The sequence below is a fragment of the Echinops telfairi genome, unplaced genomic scaffold, assembly GCF_000313985.2.
Source record: "Echinops telfairi isolate 266 unplaced genomic scaffold, ASM31398v2 ScPeMD7_7466;HRSCAF=8504, whole genome shotgun sequence".
In the NCBI taxonomy this organism is placed as follows: domain Eukaryota; kingdom Metazoa; phylum Chordata; class Mammalia; order Afrosoricida; family Tenrecidae; genus Echinops; species Echinops telfairi.
In genome coordinates, this window is record NW_022111366.1 from 3,126,815 (window position 1) to 3,146,636 (window position 19,822).

General features: G+C 42.6%; 1 protein-coding gene across 1 annotated transcript in view; it reads left to right on the plus strand.

The window, feature by feature from the left end:
- Positions 1 to 19,822, plus strand: part of WARS2 (tryptophanyl tRNA synthetase 2, mitochondrial) — a 102,415-nt gene that overhangs the window by 39,301 nt on the left and 43,292 nt on the right. The window contains exon 2 of the mRNA XM_045283715.1: positions 9,150 to 9,407. Coding sequence (XP_045139650.1) covers positions 9,150 to 9,407 — 258 coding nt within the window. The remainder of the gene's footprint in view (positions 1 to 9,149; positions 9,408 to 19,822) is intronic.

Below are 19,822 nucleotides of genomic sequence, written 5' to 3' on the forward strand. Positions count from 1 at the left end.
GCCTTTGGCAGAACTGCCATTTTGACTATATTGAGTCTTCCGATCCATGAGCATGGAATATTCTTCCATTTGTTGAGGTCTCCCTTCATTTCTTGTAGTAGTGTTCTGTAGTTTTCCCCATTACTCTACATATTTCTTCAGCCTTATTCTCTGTGTGTGGGGGTGTACAGGTGTGCGTGATTCCTGGCTTGGAGCTCTGGAGAACCATGTTGGCGGGCTGGACCAGGAGTCGGAATTGACTCTGTGGCCAGGAGCTCTCTGTTCTGTAGTTGGCTGAGAACAGTGATGGCGCTGCCTTGGTTGCACAGGGGCATCATTCGTAAGCTCTGAACAGTCCCCATGTTCATGCCAGCCCTGGTCTGATTAAATCCGCATCTCTGTGCATGAGGCTCAAGATCCTCAAGGAGAGAGTAGAAGTTCCCCCAGAAGGGTTTCTGTGGCTGGAAATCTTTCTGGGAGCCGACTGCCACTTTCACTGACAGAGCAGCTGGTGGGTTCCAACCGCCAAACTTTCGGTTAGCAGCCAAGAGTTTTAACCAGTGCACTCTCTGGCTTCCTGACCAAAGGCATGGGGTTTTTAAATAAGATCTCTGAAATCCAGTGATTCTCACACTAGCTTCATCAGCACCTTCTGCCGGGCTTGTTAGATCATGGAGTGCATATCTCTTCTCATTGCTTGTTCCGGCAGCAACCCCACCCTTAGGGCTTCTCATGCAGCAACCCCACCCTAGGGCTTCTCATGCAGCAACCCCACCCTTAGGTCTTCTCATGCAGCAACCCCACCCTAGGGCTTCTCATGCAGTTGTTCTGCCAGCGGCCATTTGGACATTTATAACATCATTTGCAGGCCCTTCTGGTCAACCATTTAACTAGCTCACCCCTAATGTCTACTCCCATAAACAGTTACAGTCTCGGAAACCCAGAGAAGGTCGCTGTGAGTCAGCTTTGGCTTGATGGCAGAAGGTTTGGTGTTTGGGGAATGCGATGGCTGGAATTCTTCTCTCGGGTGAGGCCTGTGATATTAGCTGGTACTGATGATTTCATGGGCCTTACAAGGCCAACAGGTCTGATGTTCCCCACCCGCTGCAGTAGGTCTTGGTTCATGCTCAAGAATTTGACCTCTAAGAAGTTCCCAACGTTTGGTGATACTGCTGGTGTACAGACCATACTTTGAAAACTCTGCTCTAATTTCTTACTTTCACTGTCCCATGAGGGCTGGCCATGGCCAACATCTCCAGGCAGTGTCGGGTTATTCAATGAGCAGGGTTAAGTATGGGCTAACTTGTGCTTATTTTCAAATCGGTAGTGAATAATTTCACTTCTCTCACCCACCACTTCAGAAATTCTGCATGTAGGTATGGCTGCCATCTCTTCTCTCTGAGCCCCCACAGTACCTTCCTAGAGAAACAAAATCTCTTTTCCCATGTACAGTCCTTGAGAGAGTACCCAGCAACCAAGGTAAGCACCAGATTACTTATGCTTACCTCCTGATCTGTAGTGAGCAAATTTACATTTCAGCACATGGGGAAACACATGTAAAATTGTCCACTAGGTCTGTAAGTACAAGTCGCGCACCCAGGCCTCCATAACTCATACTATCAGTGTCACAAAAACAAACGGAGGGATGCTGGAGGAAGCTGTAGCAGAGTGCCCCACCTCCAACAATCATGCAACCTAGGTAAAGACAGTTTATTCTATCTGTCCGTCCAGCCTCTTCATACCAGATATCTTAGGCCCCTTCTACTTCAAAATTGGAGCCACTACTGGGTTGACTGCTGGTGTTCCAAAATAGAACCTGGCCTTCCCTTTCCTACAGAAACAATTTGATGAATGGCTTTTCGGTACAGCTCAAATCCTGCTGCTGGAACTGTTCTCTGAGGAACATCTGTGGGCAGGAGGAGGCATTGATGACTGCCCTCCAGGAGCAACCCACCATTGAAAGACTCGGGTTTCTGAATTTCAGAAAACCAATTTCAAACAGACCTGTAAATCTAACTTGTTTAGGGGCTGGCTTTACCTGGAACATTTTGCTTATTATTGTTTTGCCCTTTGAATTTGGAGCCAAAGTAGGCAGTGCAAGATTTGTCATAACTGCAGTTCACATTAGGTGCCCGAATGTGCCTGGCACTGAGCTGTGTATTGGGAACATAAAGCCAGCCTGTGCCCCAGAGGCGCTCATATTCCAGGTGAGAAAATATTTACTGAGCAAATGAGAAAATACATACTAGCTTGCCAGTGTGATATGTGCACTAATGAAGAACTAATGCAGGACAAATCTCGTCCCCCAGGAGGGAAGTGGGGAGGGAGAGGAAGAGCAGACACTTTGATAGGCAGGAGTGTGTCTGCACTTTTACCCCAGACGGATTTTTAAGAACTTTCTTCTCGGTATTCCCCATGACCCTAAAGGAGATCATTGTAATTTTCTAGGGGAACAAATATAATCCTTTGAAGGTATCTTGTGTAGTTATTTTCAAACTGTTCTCTGGGAAGCCCTCGCTGACTGGTTGGGTAAGGGTAGAAGATCAGGGCACCTCCTGGGGAGTCCCTCTCTGACCTCCCCAGCCCACCCCACTTCTTCATCCACCTACCATGCGTATATGTTTGGGGCATGTCAAGTAGGACTGTTGCATCGGTTAAGGAGTCCCTGACTTTTAAACATTTTGAAACCAGTGTAAGTCTGATAGTCGCACACTTGCAGCAGTCTGAAGACTTTGAGGTGGGGTAGCCAAGCTGCTGAAAGGATAAATGTTCGCAGACCATCATTGGAAGATGGGACCTCAGCCAGCCATTGCTACAAAGGTGTGAACATTGATCATAGGGTGAGCTTTTGAAAGGGTGAGTTTTTACTTGGCTGTAGGAGGTTATGATCAAATCATGCCTTCCCAGGATCCTCTCTCTTATCACTGAAAATGTTAGCATTCTTTATGAAGAGAGAAAAAATGTTTCCTTCTTTATCAACAGATAAGAAGAGGCATTCAAAGTTTTAAAATTATTTATTTCTTGCCTATATTGACTGTCCCACTCAATATAAAAATAAATGATGCACTGGTGATTATTTCAGGTGTTTATGTCAAGAATGTGGCCCATGCTGATTTGGATTGAGAAGCAGTGTTATCCTTTGGAATTAAAACTATCTCTTACTACATATCATGTCCTTAATTGTGCTATGTTGATCTCATTTTTTCACCTTTCCAATAAAAACTCATGTGATTTGCCAGTTGAATTAGTGCTTACCAGTACATGTAACCTTTGTCTTATATGTCCTTTAATTGCCTTCAGATGATACAGCTTTTCTGGGGAACTGAAGTCCCCATGACTTTATGTTGGATGGAGGTTGTTTGGTTGGTTGCTTGGTTGAGGTACTATCTGGCATAGATGAATGAAAACAGAAACCTAAATAAGAGACAGATATTAAAAAGGACATTTATCAGGAGTCAAGAGCATGAGAAAGATCTAGCCTGGCACAAAAGTTATATAGCCCAGTGGGCAGAGCTCTGGAGATATGGATACTGGTCTGCCACTATCTGAGTGCCCTTGGCATTTTGGGTGACATGTCTGCATCTTGGTGGCATACTTTCCTCTTTGAAAATGTGTTTGAGGGGTATTGTTGGGCACTGTGGGAGCATTTGAAAACCAGGCCAACCTTGATGTCAAAGTGTTCTCAGTTGGCAGTAGCACAAGGCGAGGAAGGAGCACGGAACTTAGAAGTCCAGCTGCAGATCTGGCACGCCTGCCTGTAACCGTAGTAGGTTATGTAACCTTGCAGTTTGCCCCCCACCCCCCGGAAAAGTGATGCCAGTAATTCTAATCTCCATTAATTAAGATGAAGTCGGTAAAATGGCGATGTCATCACAAGGAGCCAAATCCATCTGCAAAACCATTGCATCCTATGATAAAAAAGAAGAGCATGGTACATTTAGGGAAACTAGATGTATAGCTCTGGAAATTTAGAAGTGGCTCAAATAAATCAGCAAGGAAATACTTCAAAACTAGTTTTTTGTTCAAACAAAAAACAAAACCAAACCCATGGCCTTCGAGTTAGTTCCTGATTTCTCCCCATGGATCTTGCAGTTAGCAGCCCAATTCCCTCACCTACTGTACCCCGGGGGCTCCTGACAATACAAAGTGCTTATCCATATGAGCTGTGGTGATGCAGTGCTGAAGTACTGAGCTGCTAACACCAGGTCACCTGTGAATCTGAGGGAGAACATGTGACAGTCTGTGGCCATGGAGAGTTCCGCTGTGGAAACCAGTGGGTTTCTAGTGCTTCTGTGAATTGTAGTCAGCTCCACCCTCATGCGTTTAGGTAATTGTTTTGTTTTGGTTGATTGGCTGGTTTGGTATTTTTTTCCGTCCTATCATATGCTCTTCAAAAACTCCAAAGTCACTGCCACCCAGTGCTGACTCCTAGTGACTCCCAGTGGGCTTTGGAGACTAACTTAACAGGAGTCGAATACCCCAGCCAGTCTTCCTCCCGGGGAGCCGCTGGTGGTTTTGAACTGCAGACCATGTGGGTCGTAGCTCAACCCATAACCACTACACTACTAGGGCTGCTAGCACAGGTCCTTAAGGAACTTAAAAGTTAAAAGGCGTGGTTGTTAGGTGCTGTCCAGTTGGTTCCAACTCGTGTGCACAGCAGGAGGACACACTGCCCGGCCCTGCACCAGCACCACAATCAGTGTTAGGCTTGAGCCTGTTACTGCGAGGCACCCTTTCCTTCTGGAATACTCCTTTCCCCTTGAATTTTAATTGTTGCTTTATATCACAAATTTAATTTTAATTTGGATATAAGGCGTGCTTCCTCTTGTACTGAATTAACCCTCGCTGTATTGCTTCTTGACTCTGGTTTCATTCCTAAGCAGAACTGAATCCTTTTTTTTTTTTTCTTCTTCTTGGTGCTGGGTCAGCATTCTCTGTACAGACCCAGGGTTCTGGGTGCTTTCTGGAAAAAATAGCTAACTTTTAAAGATCATTGCCGAACTGTGGTGAAAGCCTTCAGAGAAACGCATGCTCCGCACAGCCATGACTCCAGTGCCCTTCCTCTGTGCAGGGTCTCTTCTGTTGTGACTCCTCAGCCATTGGTTGGTAGTAGAGGCACTTTTGAAACAGTTTGGCGATTTTTGTGGTGAGCATAGGATTGAAATTGAAGTGTCAGGTCAAACACACACTGAAGAACCCTAACGAAGCGCTAAGGGTGAGAGTTCTAAATATGTTTCTAACGTGTGTACAACTAGAAAGCTAAACAGACTTACTGGGGTTTCCTTTCCATGAGCTCGTAATACTGTAATACTGTTGATGATGATTGGCAGTCTGCGATAAAAGGCCACTCACAGAACCATAGCTTAGCCAACCACGCCGCGTTGCTTGTTTCACTTTGACTAGTGGCAATGGATGTGAGGAATGAACACGGCGCTACAGCACACTCTAAACAGAAATACGTGATGGCATTTTGAAGTCTTCACGACTATGGTGACTACCATATGCCCAAATTAAAAGTATTCCAGAGGTGGTAGGCAGCCTTCATTGGTCTATTTTATTCCCTTGAGATAAAGGTTCACTTTAGCTGATCATTTAAAAAGTAATAATAATAAAGTCCTTTACCACAATTAGCAGTTTGGGAAATTTTACGTTGTTTTTGAGTGCAGTTATTAAAATTATGATAATTAGGAATTTTGGATATGCTCAGTGCCCCAGGAGTAGCTTTAGCTTTGTCCATCACTTTGGCAACTGCCTTCTACCTTTGATTCCAACACCACCTTTTCTTCTGGAACACTGTTTAACAAGCCCCTGTGCTGATTTCTGTTATCAAATGAGCCAATCAATGGATTAAGTGGAAGTAGCATTTGTTTAAAAAAGTACACCTGAAGTAAAAAAATCCATGCCTGTTTTGTGACAGGCCCCCCACCTGCCGCCCCTCTTTCTAGTGCTCTGTACACTGCAGATGGCATTACAGGTTGATGGTCCAGACTTCCCAGTGGAGTGCATGCCTGTGGGCCAGCCTTGAAACTGTTTTCTGTGTGGTTTGCCTCCCGTCTGCTGGGAAGCCCCTGCCCCTTTCGCTTTCATTCTTTTCCAACTCCAGTGCGTTTGAACTTAGAACCCCCATCCTCCACCACCCAAAGGGCGCATTCCAGCCTCGTGATTTCATGGTACCAGGCCTATCTCCCCTGCCATGCCGCCAGGCCGCCTGCTGACTCTTGCAGGGGGGGGACAGACAGGAACATAAACTCACTGCCAAAGAGCAGGGCGCTTTTTGTATATTTTTAAAACCAGGAATCCAGTTCTCATTTAGAGTCGGTAATTTGGTAGCTCCTTGAAAATGGAACAAAACATTTCTTGATAACATTATTCCCTCCACACCAATGTGCAGAATCACAGAAACTAGAGCATAGGAAAGATGGATTAGATCATGTCTGCTCCATTCCCACCGGTCCCTGGTTTTTCGGTTGGTTTTTTTTTCCCACAGACTGTTCTCTAGCGCCTTTCTCCTCTAGCTTTCTCAAGAATTCATTTCCTCCATTTCTCCTGGGGACTAATTCCTTAGTTTGACCATGGAGGAATTTCCTGATCTTAGTTCAATATTCTTAGTCTTTATAACCCTGTACATGACCATAAACAGCCTCTCTATTTCCCTAGGTCAAATATTTCTGGATATTTTTTTCTCTTCCATTTATTAAGTTCAGAGTTTGTTTTTCTGCTTTACTTTCTCTCTTCATCAATCCATCCCTAAAACCCATTAATCTTTTTTTTTTTTTTACTGCACTGACCGTTTCCCTGCTTATTCCCACAACAAGACCCAAAGCTGGGTGAAGTCTCGAGGTAGTGGAAGAGGCCTCACTGTTGTGTGCACTGATTCCAGCTCCCTCTCCTTCCTGCCCCTCCTCCCCTCTCCTTCACCTTCTCCCTCCCGCCTCCCCACAAACCCCAACCCCCACTAGCCTCAGCTTCTCAACTAGAGGCTATTTTATAAATGTTATGAATAAATTATTGGTGATTTAGTCATATGAAGATCTATTAAAAAGGGGGTTTTAAGTAACTAAAAGGCAATATAATTTCCTTTTAAATTAAGGTGACCAGATTTTAACATTGGTAAAGCGGGACACCATTGATAAAACTCATATCCTGGCCAAATAGCCACATGGCAGCCGAAAACTGTATACCCTAGCTTGTCGTACATTCTTTCCAAAAATCGGGACTTTTTTTAAAATGCCGCGGGACCCGGGAAAAATTGTTTAAAATCGGGACTGTCCCACCAAAAGCAGGACATCTGGTCACCTTATTTTAAATATAAAAATAATATCAATATAATTAAATATAAAATAATATCAATATAATTAAATATAAAAAGTATATCAATATAATTAAATATAAAATTTATATCAATATAATTAAATATAAATTATATCAATATAATTTCCTTTTAAATATTAAAAAATCATTTGATTTTAAATGCTAAACTATATTTCCTTTTAGTTACTTAAAAATTCCCTTTCTATATCTTCAAAACCACAAAGTTTTGCAGTGTCTAGGTTGCTTGGGTCATTTGTAATTTTATATAGATACCAAAAAAACCAAACTCACTGTTATCAAGTCAGTGCTGACTCATAGCAAACCCCTGTGGGTTTCCAAGACTAACTGTTTAAGAGAATAGAAACCCCAGTCTTTCTCCCACCGAGCTGCTGGTGGTTTCGAACTGCATACCATGCAGATCAAAACCACCATGTGATTGAAGCCCAACACATAACCACTATACCCATTTTAAGGACTACCGTTTTGGGAGTAAGAAAACCTTTGGGTTAAGTATTGGGTTGCTAACCCAGAGGCCAGCAGTTCAAACCCCCCAGCTACTCCACTATGCTTCCATGAAGATTTACAATCTCTAAAACCTTTTATAGAGTTGTTAGCAGTTAGGATCCACTCAATGACTATGGATTTAGGATTTCATTTTGGGTTAGTTTATTTTGACCCTTCTTAGGAGTGGAAAATGAACATAGGTATAGGAGAGAAGTTTTTTATTTGGAGAAATAAGTATTTATCCTTATTTATTAAGTATAAGGATTTGGATTATTGGAGAAAGAGAAGGTCAAATCCTAAGTAGCATTGGCACTCGCATATCTACAGCGAATCAGCTATCTGGAGCCTACTCTTAGATGTAAAGATCAAAGATCTAGCAAGCTATATGGTTGAGGATTGGAGAGCCCAATGTTATAAAGATGTCTGTTCTCTCAAAATGACCTTATACAGGGTTTCTGAGGCTATAAAATCTTTATGGGAACAGAAAGTCTCTCCTCCTACTCACAGAGCAACTGGCAGCTTTGAATTGCTGACCTTGCAACTAGCAAGCCAGTGCTTACCCGGCAACACTGCCAGGACTTGGGATAAATCAGAAAGCTGTGCTTATCAAGTGCCCGTGTATATGAATACTTGATTTATGACAGCAATGGAATTCCAGAGCAGTGGGGAAAGAGTATTTTTAGTAAATAGTATGGGAACAGTCAGGTGTTCATAAAGAAAAAGCAAAACTAGATGCCCACTTCCCACCATATGTTAAAACCAAACCAAACCAAAAAAAAAAAAAAAAATCTCTAATGGATAAAAACCAAACTCACTGCCATTGGGTAGATTCCAACTCATAGTGACCCTGCAGGGCAGGGTAGACTTGCCCTGTGGGGTTCTGAGACTGACTCGTTATGGGAGTGGGAAAACCCCTCTTTTCTCCTAAGGAGCGGCTACTGGTTTCAGACTACTGGCTTTCTGGTTAGCAGCCCATCTCATAACCATTCTATAACGGGGGCCCCTACCCCAATGGATACAGACCTAAATGTACATATGCTTTCCAGTTTGATCTCTTACGTGTATGCATAAATATTTATGTGCAAGTAATTAGATCTTTTTTAAAGTAGTGCATTATTTATTCCTTATAAAAATATGATTTTTCTAAAAGGAAAAGGAAACTGAAGCACAAAAACGTTAAATAATTTGATCCAGAAGTAATACTAGAGAGTTTATGTCTCCTAATATCTCACCTATGATCTTGCACAGTTGGTCTGTTTAAGGGAATTACACAATATTAGCAGCTATAGTAATATGGGCAAGGGGATTCATGAATTCAGCCTCAATGTCCACATGTTTGCCATTCTTTGTTTCAGAAAGATGGCATGGAGCGGATATTTTCTGGAATTCAGCCCACAGGAATCCCCCACCTCGGCAATTACCTGGGAGCCATTGAGAGCTGGGTGAAACTACAGGATGAGTACGGTTCTGTGCTGTACAGCATTGTGGATCTCCACTCCATCACTGCTCCACAAGACCCAGCTGCCCTGCGGCAGAGCATCCTTGACATGACTGCTGCTCTTCTGGCCTGTGGCATCAGCCCGGAAAAGAGCACCCTTTTTCAGCAGTCTCAGGTCAGCTTCTCACAAGTTCTTTTCAGGATATTTGAGGGAAGAACTGAAATGGTTCACACAAACCCTCTTTGATTTTCAAAACTTCTTTAAGGGTGACTTCATCAAATGTAATTGTTTTGATGTTTTACTCTATAGTCATATCATTAAGTATCACTATAATGCAGTAGTATTTTTCCTCCACTGTACCTGGTAAGTTTATAGTCCTCGACATACCAGTTATATCTCTTTATTTTTTTTAAATCATTTTATTGGGGACTCTTACAACTCTTGTTACAATCCATACATCAGTTGTATCTGACATATTCGTACATATATTCCATCGTTCTTTTCTAGGCATTTACTTTCCATTGAGCCCTTGAGATCAGCTCCTCTTTTTTTCCCCTCCCCCGCCAACCCTCATTGCCTCTTGATAGATTGTAGATTGTTAATTATTTTCAAATCTCACACCGACCGCTGTCTCCCTTTGTTCTTCCCCCTTGATTGGGGTGTGTGGCTATGTGCCATTCATTGCGATCGGTGGGCCCTTTCTCCTACCCTTTTGGGACCGCTATTCCCATTCCTGTTCCTAGGTTCCATGTGTTGTGAGTTTTATCTCTTGCCCTTACCTTCTAGTTCTGAAATTTTTTAATACTAAGTTGCATTTAGATTAATGAATGCTTGCTGTTGAATAAGTTTCTTCAAAGATAGAAAGAGTTTAGTAACCAATGGTTACATGCAATTTGAATGTTGATTTGCTGAATATTGTGTTTTTAAGGACTATTTGATCATTCAGATGCTTCGTTCATTGCATAATAGCTTTGGAGGCTATTTGAGAGGGCTAGCTGAGAAATTGGAAGATAAAGTCCCATTGTCTTGTGTCCAGGCCAAGAAAGGCTTCACAGCACAGACAAAATATTTTACTTGTATTTTCACAATCACTGAATCAGTTTATTCTTAGACAGACAGATAGCCTAACCCAGAGAAAGGACACGTAAGAGATGGCCAAGGCAAGCAGATGAAAATTTTAACTGGATCACATCCTCATTCCATGCTATCACCTTATAACAAGGTCTCAGCAAAATAATGTGCACTATATATGTACACATAATCTTGTCTTCCTTGATAATAAGCTTCTTAGGATCAGGGATTACGTTTTATATTTGTTTTCACTTTCTCAGCACCTAATGTAATGGTGCAGACAGAGCAACTATTTAATACATATATAATAAGTGAAGATTTTTTTTAAAAAATAATGATGCTATAAATTTGAGCTTATTGATAGTGTAGAGATAACTTGATAATAGAATCTGATCATTAAAATGACCATACAAGCAGTTCACCTTCCTTTGCTTACAATGGGTTGGAAGATTTGCTTGCATATGACTTTTCAAATTCGGTGTTGGGAATTGTTATAAAGTCCTTACTTATTGAGGAAATGGCATGGGGACCACATCTGACCTGCTCTGGCTTCAGTCGGGAGAGAGAGACTATGTTTTATTTTCACACCAGCGCAAGGCCGATTGCTGCACGAGAGAGGTCAGACATACCTCCACCTTCCATCCTTCTTTACCTTATTCTGACTCCAGTCTTTAACACTTTAACACCATGGCTCTTCTCTGCTTCTCTGATGGGTTCAGTAACTTACTGCAGTGGCCATGTCGAACCCACAGAGCATGCTCACAATTATGATAAGAATGCAGTATTGTTTTGTTTTTTCCACAAAACCTCTAAGCCATGCTGCTGGTGTGGGTGTCTCTTCCCTTTAACCTTTCAGCCATGTGGCCCCTTGTCCTCTGCCTCCATGAACCAGAACCCCACCCACTGCTCCGCCTCGCCTTCTCGGGCGTGGCCTCAGCACTGCTCCTAGGCTCTGTCTTAAGGTCTCAGCACAGCCTTCTGCCCTTTTCCATGTCCTCGGTACTGTACTTCAGCCTCTGGTGGCTCTGCCACTTTAGACAACCATGTTGCTTGCTCTTCACTGGGGCCTCTTCGTCCTTGCTGGTTGCAGGAGTCTCTCCTTCCTCTTCGGGGATGGCTCTTGTATCCAGAGCAATGGCAAAACGGGTCAGTCCCCGCTAAGAATGTCTCACACACCCTCTTTGCTTGGCCCCACTCAATCATGTGGTGGGAGCTATAGAGACATTCATAGGAGAGCTATAAGTATGTAATTTTACTTCACCACACTTAGACTGAGCAAAAATCTGCCTGCTTGTAGTTTCCACTCTTGATGTAATATCTACATTCAAAAAGATACACAGTAAATTCATTCTGTTTTCCACACAGTTGCTTGTCAAATACTTGAAGGCATTTCTTATCTACCATCCTCACCCTATAGGTTTCACCTTCTTCAAGCTGAGCTCTACCCCCTTCTTGGCTGCCCCACTTCATACATTCTCTTGCCTCCTCTCTGAAAAAGAGTGTGCCTCTCCTATTGCCCGAAGCAATTTTTATTCAAAACCCTTCACACTGACATTGGAATGCTAGTGATTACTATAGTCACTTTTTGAGTTACATGAGGCATTTTCTAAAGTATATTATATTTACTGTTTTTGATACAAGAGCTCTTGAGAGCCTATGCTGAAGTGAATTTCTTAACATGGCCCTTCTAGCAGTGGCCTTGTGACTCCCCCATAATGAATGGGTGGGACTACGCAAACAAGAGCCATAATACTGGGAGGGATGGTGCAGATAAGGTGGATGAAGCAGTAACAAGAAGTTTAGCCACTTTTGCTCTCACACTAGGTTTAAAGGGAGCCAGTCCTGGGGACTAGAAAGGTGCACTGCGCTACCATGACGTAGAAGAACTAGGTATGGAGTGCATCCTTTACACCCAGGATTCTTGCACTGAAACCTCCTAGACCCAGCACGCAGAAAGAGCTTAGCCCTGACGGCTGTAAGAGATGTCTTGGAAAACTGCAATGGCAGTAGCAGTAGGGCTGGCAAGATGGATGTTTTTGCCCCCAGAGCAAGGTGGCTATTTTGGCCATTCCAACCTCCAAAGTCAAAGAGCCAAGATCCTTGGGACCGGAAGCTTGCAGCTGAGTGTGGTGCCTCTGGGCACTTTTTAGCAGCGCTACAAAACTTAATGTTTGCCCAAGTAGGGCAGGGTCCACACTGAGAGCAGAGGCTGAGGCCTGCCTGTGGGTACTCCCAAAAAGAATCTGTCCTGACTGAATCATTCCTGCTCCTGACCTGAGTTCTTTATGTTACTTCCCAAATAATACCCGCAACTCTGGGTATATTCTGTGAGTTCTATGTCGCCATTCCATTGCAGTGAATTAGCAGACCTGGCAGAGAAGCAGAGAACGCTGTGCGAGGATCAGCTGGCGTCCCAGTTGGCCAACAAGGTTGGCAAGTGAAGGTGTGTCTAACCTTCTCTCTCGTGCAAATCAGCCTGGAACTGATATTGATGGTGGTGATTATCCTCACCCTTTGTGAAGTAAAAAATAATAGTGTGCCGTTTCTACAAGACTTTTGATTGTGACTTGGGGGGAAAGGCTGCATTGCAAATTGGTTTTCCATTCAACAGTCCGTACACATTTTGTGTCATGACACTGATTGCAGACCCCACAGCGCAGCAGCACTCGTCCTACTCCCTCCCTGTGTTCTCCATTTCCAGTTCTTCTTCTTTCCTGTGTCCTCGTTCTGCTGAATATTGTCTCCGGGCAAATGCTGCCTCCTTGCTCTCCTAGAGCTGATCGTTCTAACGTGTGCACGCCGCCCTGGTGTGATCGTTCTTCTTATAGGCCTGTCTGGTTTGGGCTGAAAGTTGGACTTCAGTTCCCGGTTTGAAGGGGGTCTAAGGCCAGGAGTTCCATTAATGGCTATCTGGCCTGTAAACCTAGTCTTTTTGTGTGTGATTTTGAGTTTTGTTCTTTCCAGGACCTTCGAATGCCACTCCTTTCAGAAGAGTCTATATAGTGATAGCCAGAAACTGTATCACCCTTCTGGTCCCAGGGTCATAGAGCTGAGGTTCCCATGCTCCACGACATCATTGCTTTTTTTCACTCATCTTTGTTCTGGATGGGGGGAGGCCAATCGTTAGACCAATAGATAACCACTCACAACCATTTCTTACTCACCAAATTAGGATGTAGAATGTTTTCTTTATGGACTGTGTTGTGCCAGTTGACCTTGGTGTATCCTGAGACTGTGGTCTTGAGCCCCCAGAGCTGGTACTTATTCCCTCTAGGTGATTGGTTGGGTCTGAGATGCTTCCATAACCGTGCTCCCTGTTTGCTCTACTGTATCCATAGGTATATTTGCAACAAAGGTAAATGCCTATGTAGAAATACCCTAATTCATCGATATAGTCCCGTTCACCTTCCCACGCTGGTTCACTTAGCTTGTACACAGCATGGCCACAATCCCCCATTTACCCACCGTGACAATAACTCCCATATGGGGGATTTTGATAGTTCGCTAGTAGAATTTGGGAGAAGTACTTATCTAGCCTGCATTCCATAGTTTGTCCCATAAAGACAAGATGAGAGACTTTTACACATGTCCTTCTGACCTCAAGACATGCTTACCTGGGCCATTTTCTTCTAATTTGACTTCACTGTTGTTAGATGATGTTGAGTCCGTTTTCTGCTCATTGTGACCCGTGGGACAGAATAGAACTGCTTCCTTCCTAGGTTATCCTCTTTATGGAAGCAAGTCACCCGATCTTTGTCTCACCTAGCTGCTGGTGGGTTTGAATTGCCAGTCGATCAGTAGCAGCCAGGCACTTTAAGTCTGCTTCACTGGGTCTCGCTTTGGCGCAGTAACCTATCATATAAGAACTCCATGGATGCAGTAGGTATTTTATCAGACTTTCTTTTTCATTTTATATATATATATTTTTTTTTTAAGAAAAATTACAAGTATAAAAACAAACAGAACAGTTTGTACCTACAAATGTCTGTCACCTAGATCCAACATTGTATGATTTAGCTCATCATTGTTGATTTCTTTGTTCAAATATTTTAAAGTTATTGTTGTTAGGTATCTCTACATTGGTGCCAATTCATAGTGACCCTATGTACCACAGAATGAAGCACCACTTGGTCCTGTGCCAGCCTCACAATTGTTCTTAATGTCTGAGCCCATTGTTGCAGCCACTGTGTCAATCCGTCTTCTCTGTTTTTGTAGCCCTTCTACTTTACCAAACGTGAATGATGTACTTCTCCAGGTCCTGGTCTCTCCCAATAATATGTACACAGTACATGAGACAAAATCTCACCATGCTCACATCTGAAGAGCATTCTGGTTATACTTCTTCAAAACAAAATAAATTTGTTTGTTCTTTTGACCACCCATGGTGCTTTCAATATTCTGCACCAGTACAATAATTCAAATGCATCATTTCTTCATCAACCTTCCTTAATCAATGTACAGTTTTCACATGCATTTGAAGCAACTGAAAGTGCCATGGACATACCCTAGTCCTCAAAGGGACACCCTTGCTCTTCAACACTTTACAGAGATCTGGTGCTGAAGATTTACCCAGTGCAGTGCACCCTAGGATTCATTGCCTGCTGCTTCCATGAGCATTGATGAAGGATCCAAGCAAGACGACATCCTTGACAGCTTGAGTCTTTTCTCTGGTCATCAAGATGTTGTCTATTAGTCCAGCTATGAGTATCTTTGTTTTCTTTTCATTAAGTTGTAATCCATACTGAAGGATGCAGTGCTTACACTAATCAAATGAAAGCAGGTCCACAAGTCCAATATTAGCCCATATATCCGATACTAGTCCATAAATTCCTCTTTAGACTCACGCAGCACATGCAATGATGTTGAATGCAGGAAGGTGACAGGCCAGTGGTGGATCCAGTGGTGGTGGAAGCATCTCAACCCTGGTGCGGGTCTCCATGTGGGTCCTTCAGCTCCAGGGATCTGGCAGCCATCAGCGTGGCTCCATATGGCTTGTCAACAGGAACTCCTAGCAGAGAGAGAGGGTGTCCCACCTCCAGGGAGGAAGAAGAAGTTCCCAGAATCCTCATGAGAAGGCCATGTCCACAAGTAGGGATTGATCAGGCTGTGACCTGATTGAGGCTAGACTTCACCCATTCACTCAAGTGGACAGGAGATTATGTAACTGCCGCGCCTGATGTACACCTTTTCCTGATTTTAAACCTAGCAGTATTTTAAAGTAGATACCACATATGACATTTCATATCTTAAATATTTCAGTGTGTAGCTCGGTAAAATAAGGGAAATTTTTCACTTAATCACAATACCATCATCACACCTAAAAACATTATTAACAATTCCATATTGTCTTCCATTGTTGTTAGATGTCACTGAGCTGATTCTGACCCATAGAGACCCTATTTAACAGAATGAAACATTCCTTACTCCGGTGGTTCTCAACCTTCCTAAGGCTGTGACCCTTTCATACAGTTCCTCATGTTGTGGTTAGCCCCCCAACCATAAAATTATTTTCATTGCTACTTCATCACTGTAATTTTGCTACTGTTAGGAATCGGCTGACCCCTGTGAAAGGGTCATTCAAGCCCTAAAAGGGGTTGAGAACCGCTGCGCTCCCCTGTGCCATCCTCACAATTGCTGATCTTTGAGCTCATTTTTGCACCACAGTGTCAATCCATCTCATTGTGTGTCTTCCTTTTTTTGCTGAGTGTCTACTTAATGAAGTATGATGCTTTCTCCAGGGACTCATCAGTCTTAATAATGTGTACAAAGTATGTAAGGCAAAATCTTGTCCTCCTTGCTTCTAAGGAGCGTTCTAGTTGTCTTTCTTTCAAAGAAAGATTCATTCATTCTTCTGGAATCTCATGGCATATTCAATATTCTTCACCAACACCATAATTTAAATGTATGGATTCTTCTTTGGTTCCTTAGTCATTGTCCAAATTTTACATGCATATGAGGCCATCTTTGCTTTTTAACACTTTAAGAGGCTTGAGCAACAGGTTTTCCCAATGCAGCCCATCGTTTGATTTCTCGAATGCTGCTTTGATTGCGGAACAAACTAAAATAAAACCCTTGAGGACTTCAGTGTTTTCTTTGTTCATCATGACGTTGCTTATTGATCGGTTGTTGCTGGGTGCTGTCGAGTCCGTTCCAATCCACAGTGACCCTATGCTCACCAGAAGGAAACACGGCGCAATCAGTGCAATGCAGTGGTCTACTTGGCAGGGGTGTTTTCTTTATGTTGAATTGTAACCGATACCGATGTCTTCAGTCTTCATCAGTAAGTGCTTCAAGTTCACTTTATTTTCAGCAAGCCTATCTTCTGAAACCTAGTCCATATTCAAACGAACCTAATTATCCCAGAATTTATTTTATACTTGGCTTCTCTGAATTCGGATCCCAAGGTCTACGTATTACATTTGATTGTGATTCTAAAGTCTCTCTCTCTCTCTCTCTTTCAATGCTTTGCAACTTGTTGATCATTCTTTTCTTTAAAGTGGGTTCTTCTCTACTGGGGAAGAAAATTTGAATTTTTTTATGTTTATATGTTTTTGTTTTTGACATTTTTATTGGGTGTTCTTTCTTTGCTGTAAAGCTGAGCTTCAAACAGAAACCCGCGTTGTTTGTTTCTTTCTCTTTGTGCCGGTGGCTGCTCACGGGTGTGGGGTGCCTATAAACGAGGGTTTCAGAGGTGCTCATCACCACTTTCTTTAGTTGATAGAACACATGCTTGACCATAAACATGGTTAATGGCATATTCCTCCTCATGCTTTATCTTGAAACCTTGAAGGCATGTGCTGGTTTTGTTGTTGTTGTTGTTTTTGGCTTTGTAGAACCATGTTCAAATAGAAGTACAATGAAATAATTTAGTCCCTCTAAAGCAGTTATTGTTATTTGGCATAGCAGGAGAATTTTATTTAGAAGCTCTGAGGAGGAAGAAACTACCCAGCCAACATAGCCAAACTCATTTTTCTTGCCCGAAACATGCATGTTGGTCTTTTTAAAAAGTTCCTGCAAAAGCAAGGATCTCAGGAACTTTCATCAGGGTAGCAAAGAGTTCTGGGAAATGTGGTCCCTAGGATGAGATGTTGTCATGGACTCTGCATATGATCTGTCTAACTCTCCATGTTTGCTCCTTCACCCTGTTTCATTTCCCCTGAGAGATTTCATTCACATCCTATTTTATGAGATCAGGGGCAGAGGTCTCTCCTTCCGTAGTTACTTCCTGCTTACATGGGGCAGAGAATATCGTCCCCCTGCCTTTATGAATAGAAATCGTTCCTGATCTACTCTACATTAAGAGGATTAAGCTCTTTCAGTTGCTTCTCTAAGGGACCACTTTTTGAAATATGACCCCATATTTACAGTGTTCCGAGTTGTTGAAAGAATCATCATGGTGTTCTTATTTTATGTTGTGTGGTATTTTTGTCAGGCTATGGAGTTTCCAATAGATAAAAGTTGACAAGAATTCATAGCATGTTTAAGTCGGGGGGTGGGGGTCTTGTCAAGTTTACTATCAAACTAATGTTTAATAATAATGATGACTTCAGTTTTACTAAGAAGCCCTGGCAGCATAATAAGTAAGCATTTAGCTGCAAACCAAAAGGTGGGCAGTTAGAAGCCACCTGACAGTTGTAGGGGAAAGATGAAGCTGGCGGCTCTCATGAAGAGTTACAGCCTCGGAAACCCTTTATAGGGTCACCAAGAGTCCGAATCAACTGAGTGGCGGTAGGGTGGGGTCAGCCATGGCAATGGGGTTTGGGCTTGCAGCCCTTTCATGTATCTGACCTTTCTTTTATGCCTGAAAATAGCTGTATGATTCACAATTATAGTTAACACTCTCTTATAGATAACAAGCTATGATATGAAGAGATTAGCTAAACTAGAAAATGTACTGGAAACCATCCCTAGGAAGTACCTGGTCACTTAATAAATACTCAACCAATGTAACTTCTTAATTAACTGCATGCGGTCATAGAGTTTTCAGGTGACAACGCCAGGATTCATTTATTGTTTTTAAGGTATCACATTTGGAGGATGTACTCATGGGGAGAGACCGTAATCATCCCTTGCCTACCTATGCTCCATACACCCATCCCACTCCCACCTCCACATTGATGCTTTGTCTCCAGTCTCTGAGGGACAGAACTACCTCAAACCCCAAATCCCCTTACCATGGCGACATTCCAACTTGGCCATCCCATGTTTTACATTGGAAAACTGCTTGAAGAGTTTTACTGCATGTCAGAAATACATTGCCAGGCCTGTCCCCTGTGGCCCCACTGGGAGAGTTTGAACCATCAGCTCTTAGGGGTTCTTAATGACTTTATGAGACAGAACAAGCCCGCCCCTTCGGTTTTCTGGGCTGTACATCTTTACTGGAGCAGAAAGCCTCCTCTTTTTCTCACCCAGTGGCTGGTGGAGTCAGACTGTCGGCCTCGTAGTTAGCAGCCCAGTGTGTAACCTACTAAGCTCACAGGGCTCCTCGAGGTCCTCCTTACTCCTTGCCTGGACAGCTAAGTTAGTCTTTAGTTCTGCCGCGTCCCCCTCAGTCCCCAGCCCATTCCCCATTGCAGCCCCAGTTCGTCTTGCTACTTAAACCACATTAACCGTCAGGGTGAAAAGCTGAACTCAGGTTAGCAGAAAGTCTCTCATGCACAAAGCCTCTGTGAGAACCAGCCAGGTGCTTTTTTCTACAACACCATTCAATTCTTTAGTCTTTTAATCACACCAGCTTATTTTATAGTCAGATGGCCTAATTAACTTTCAATGGTAAATCTTTAAGACAAAATTGAAGTCCTTTTTCCCTCGGAGAAAATTGAGATCTCACTTCTTACAAAAAAAGCTGATTGAAGATCAGTTACCTACTTTTTATGTGAGCTCTTTTATATTACATTATTTTACATTTTTTATTATAATTCTTTTACATTTTTGTTTTTTTATATTAGGAGTTTGGTAGCACATTTAAGCATTTAATTGATCATTATATAGATAACAGCATATACTAATTTAGAAAACCATTTCACTTAAGGGTGTTGGTAGCCAATGTCAATTAAAACTTATTTATACCTGTCCTCCTCCTACAATTATTCACAAGTAAAAAGTTTTAACTTTTGAAATTGTGAATTAGCAAGAAATAACTTTTGTATTGCATAGTATGCTCTTTTCATATATGTCCATTGTGTTAAATTAAATACTACCACACTTCAAAGACTTCCCCCTGTGTTGTAGTGCATGAGACCAAGTTCCAGTAATCTGCAATAGGGAAAGTGCTTAGCTGTGTCAAATGCTGATTTTACCAACAATTTTCATCTCCAATCCTTTGCATTCTTTCTCAGCAGTCTGACTGGAACAATTTAGACTTACTGAAGATTTTTCTCATTATTTTCTTTTTCTTTCTCTCCCACTGGCCTCTAGTCATGGTGATTCCCCTAAAATATGCTTGCCATATGTGGGGAATTTTACTGAACCTCTCCTCTAAAGGTGTGTGTGTGTGTGTGTGTGTGTGTGTGTGTGTG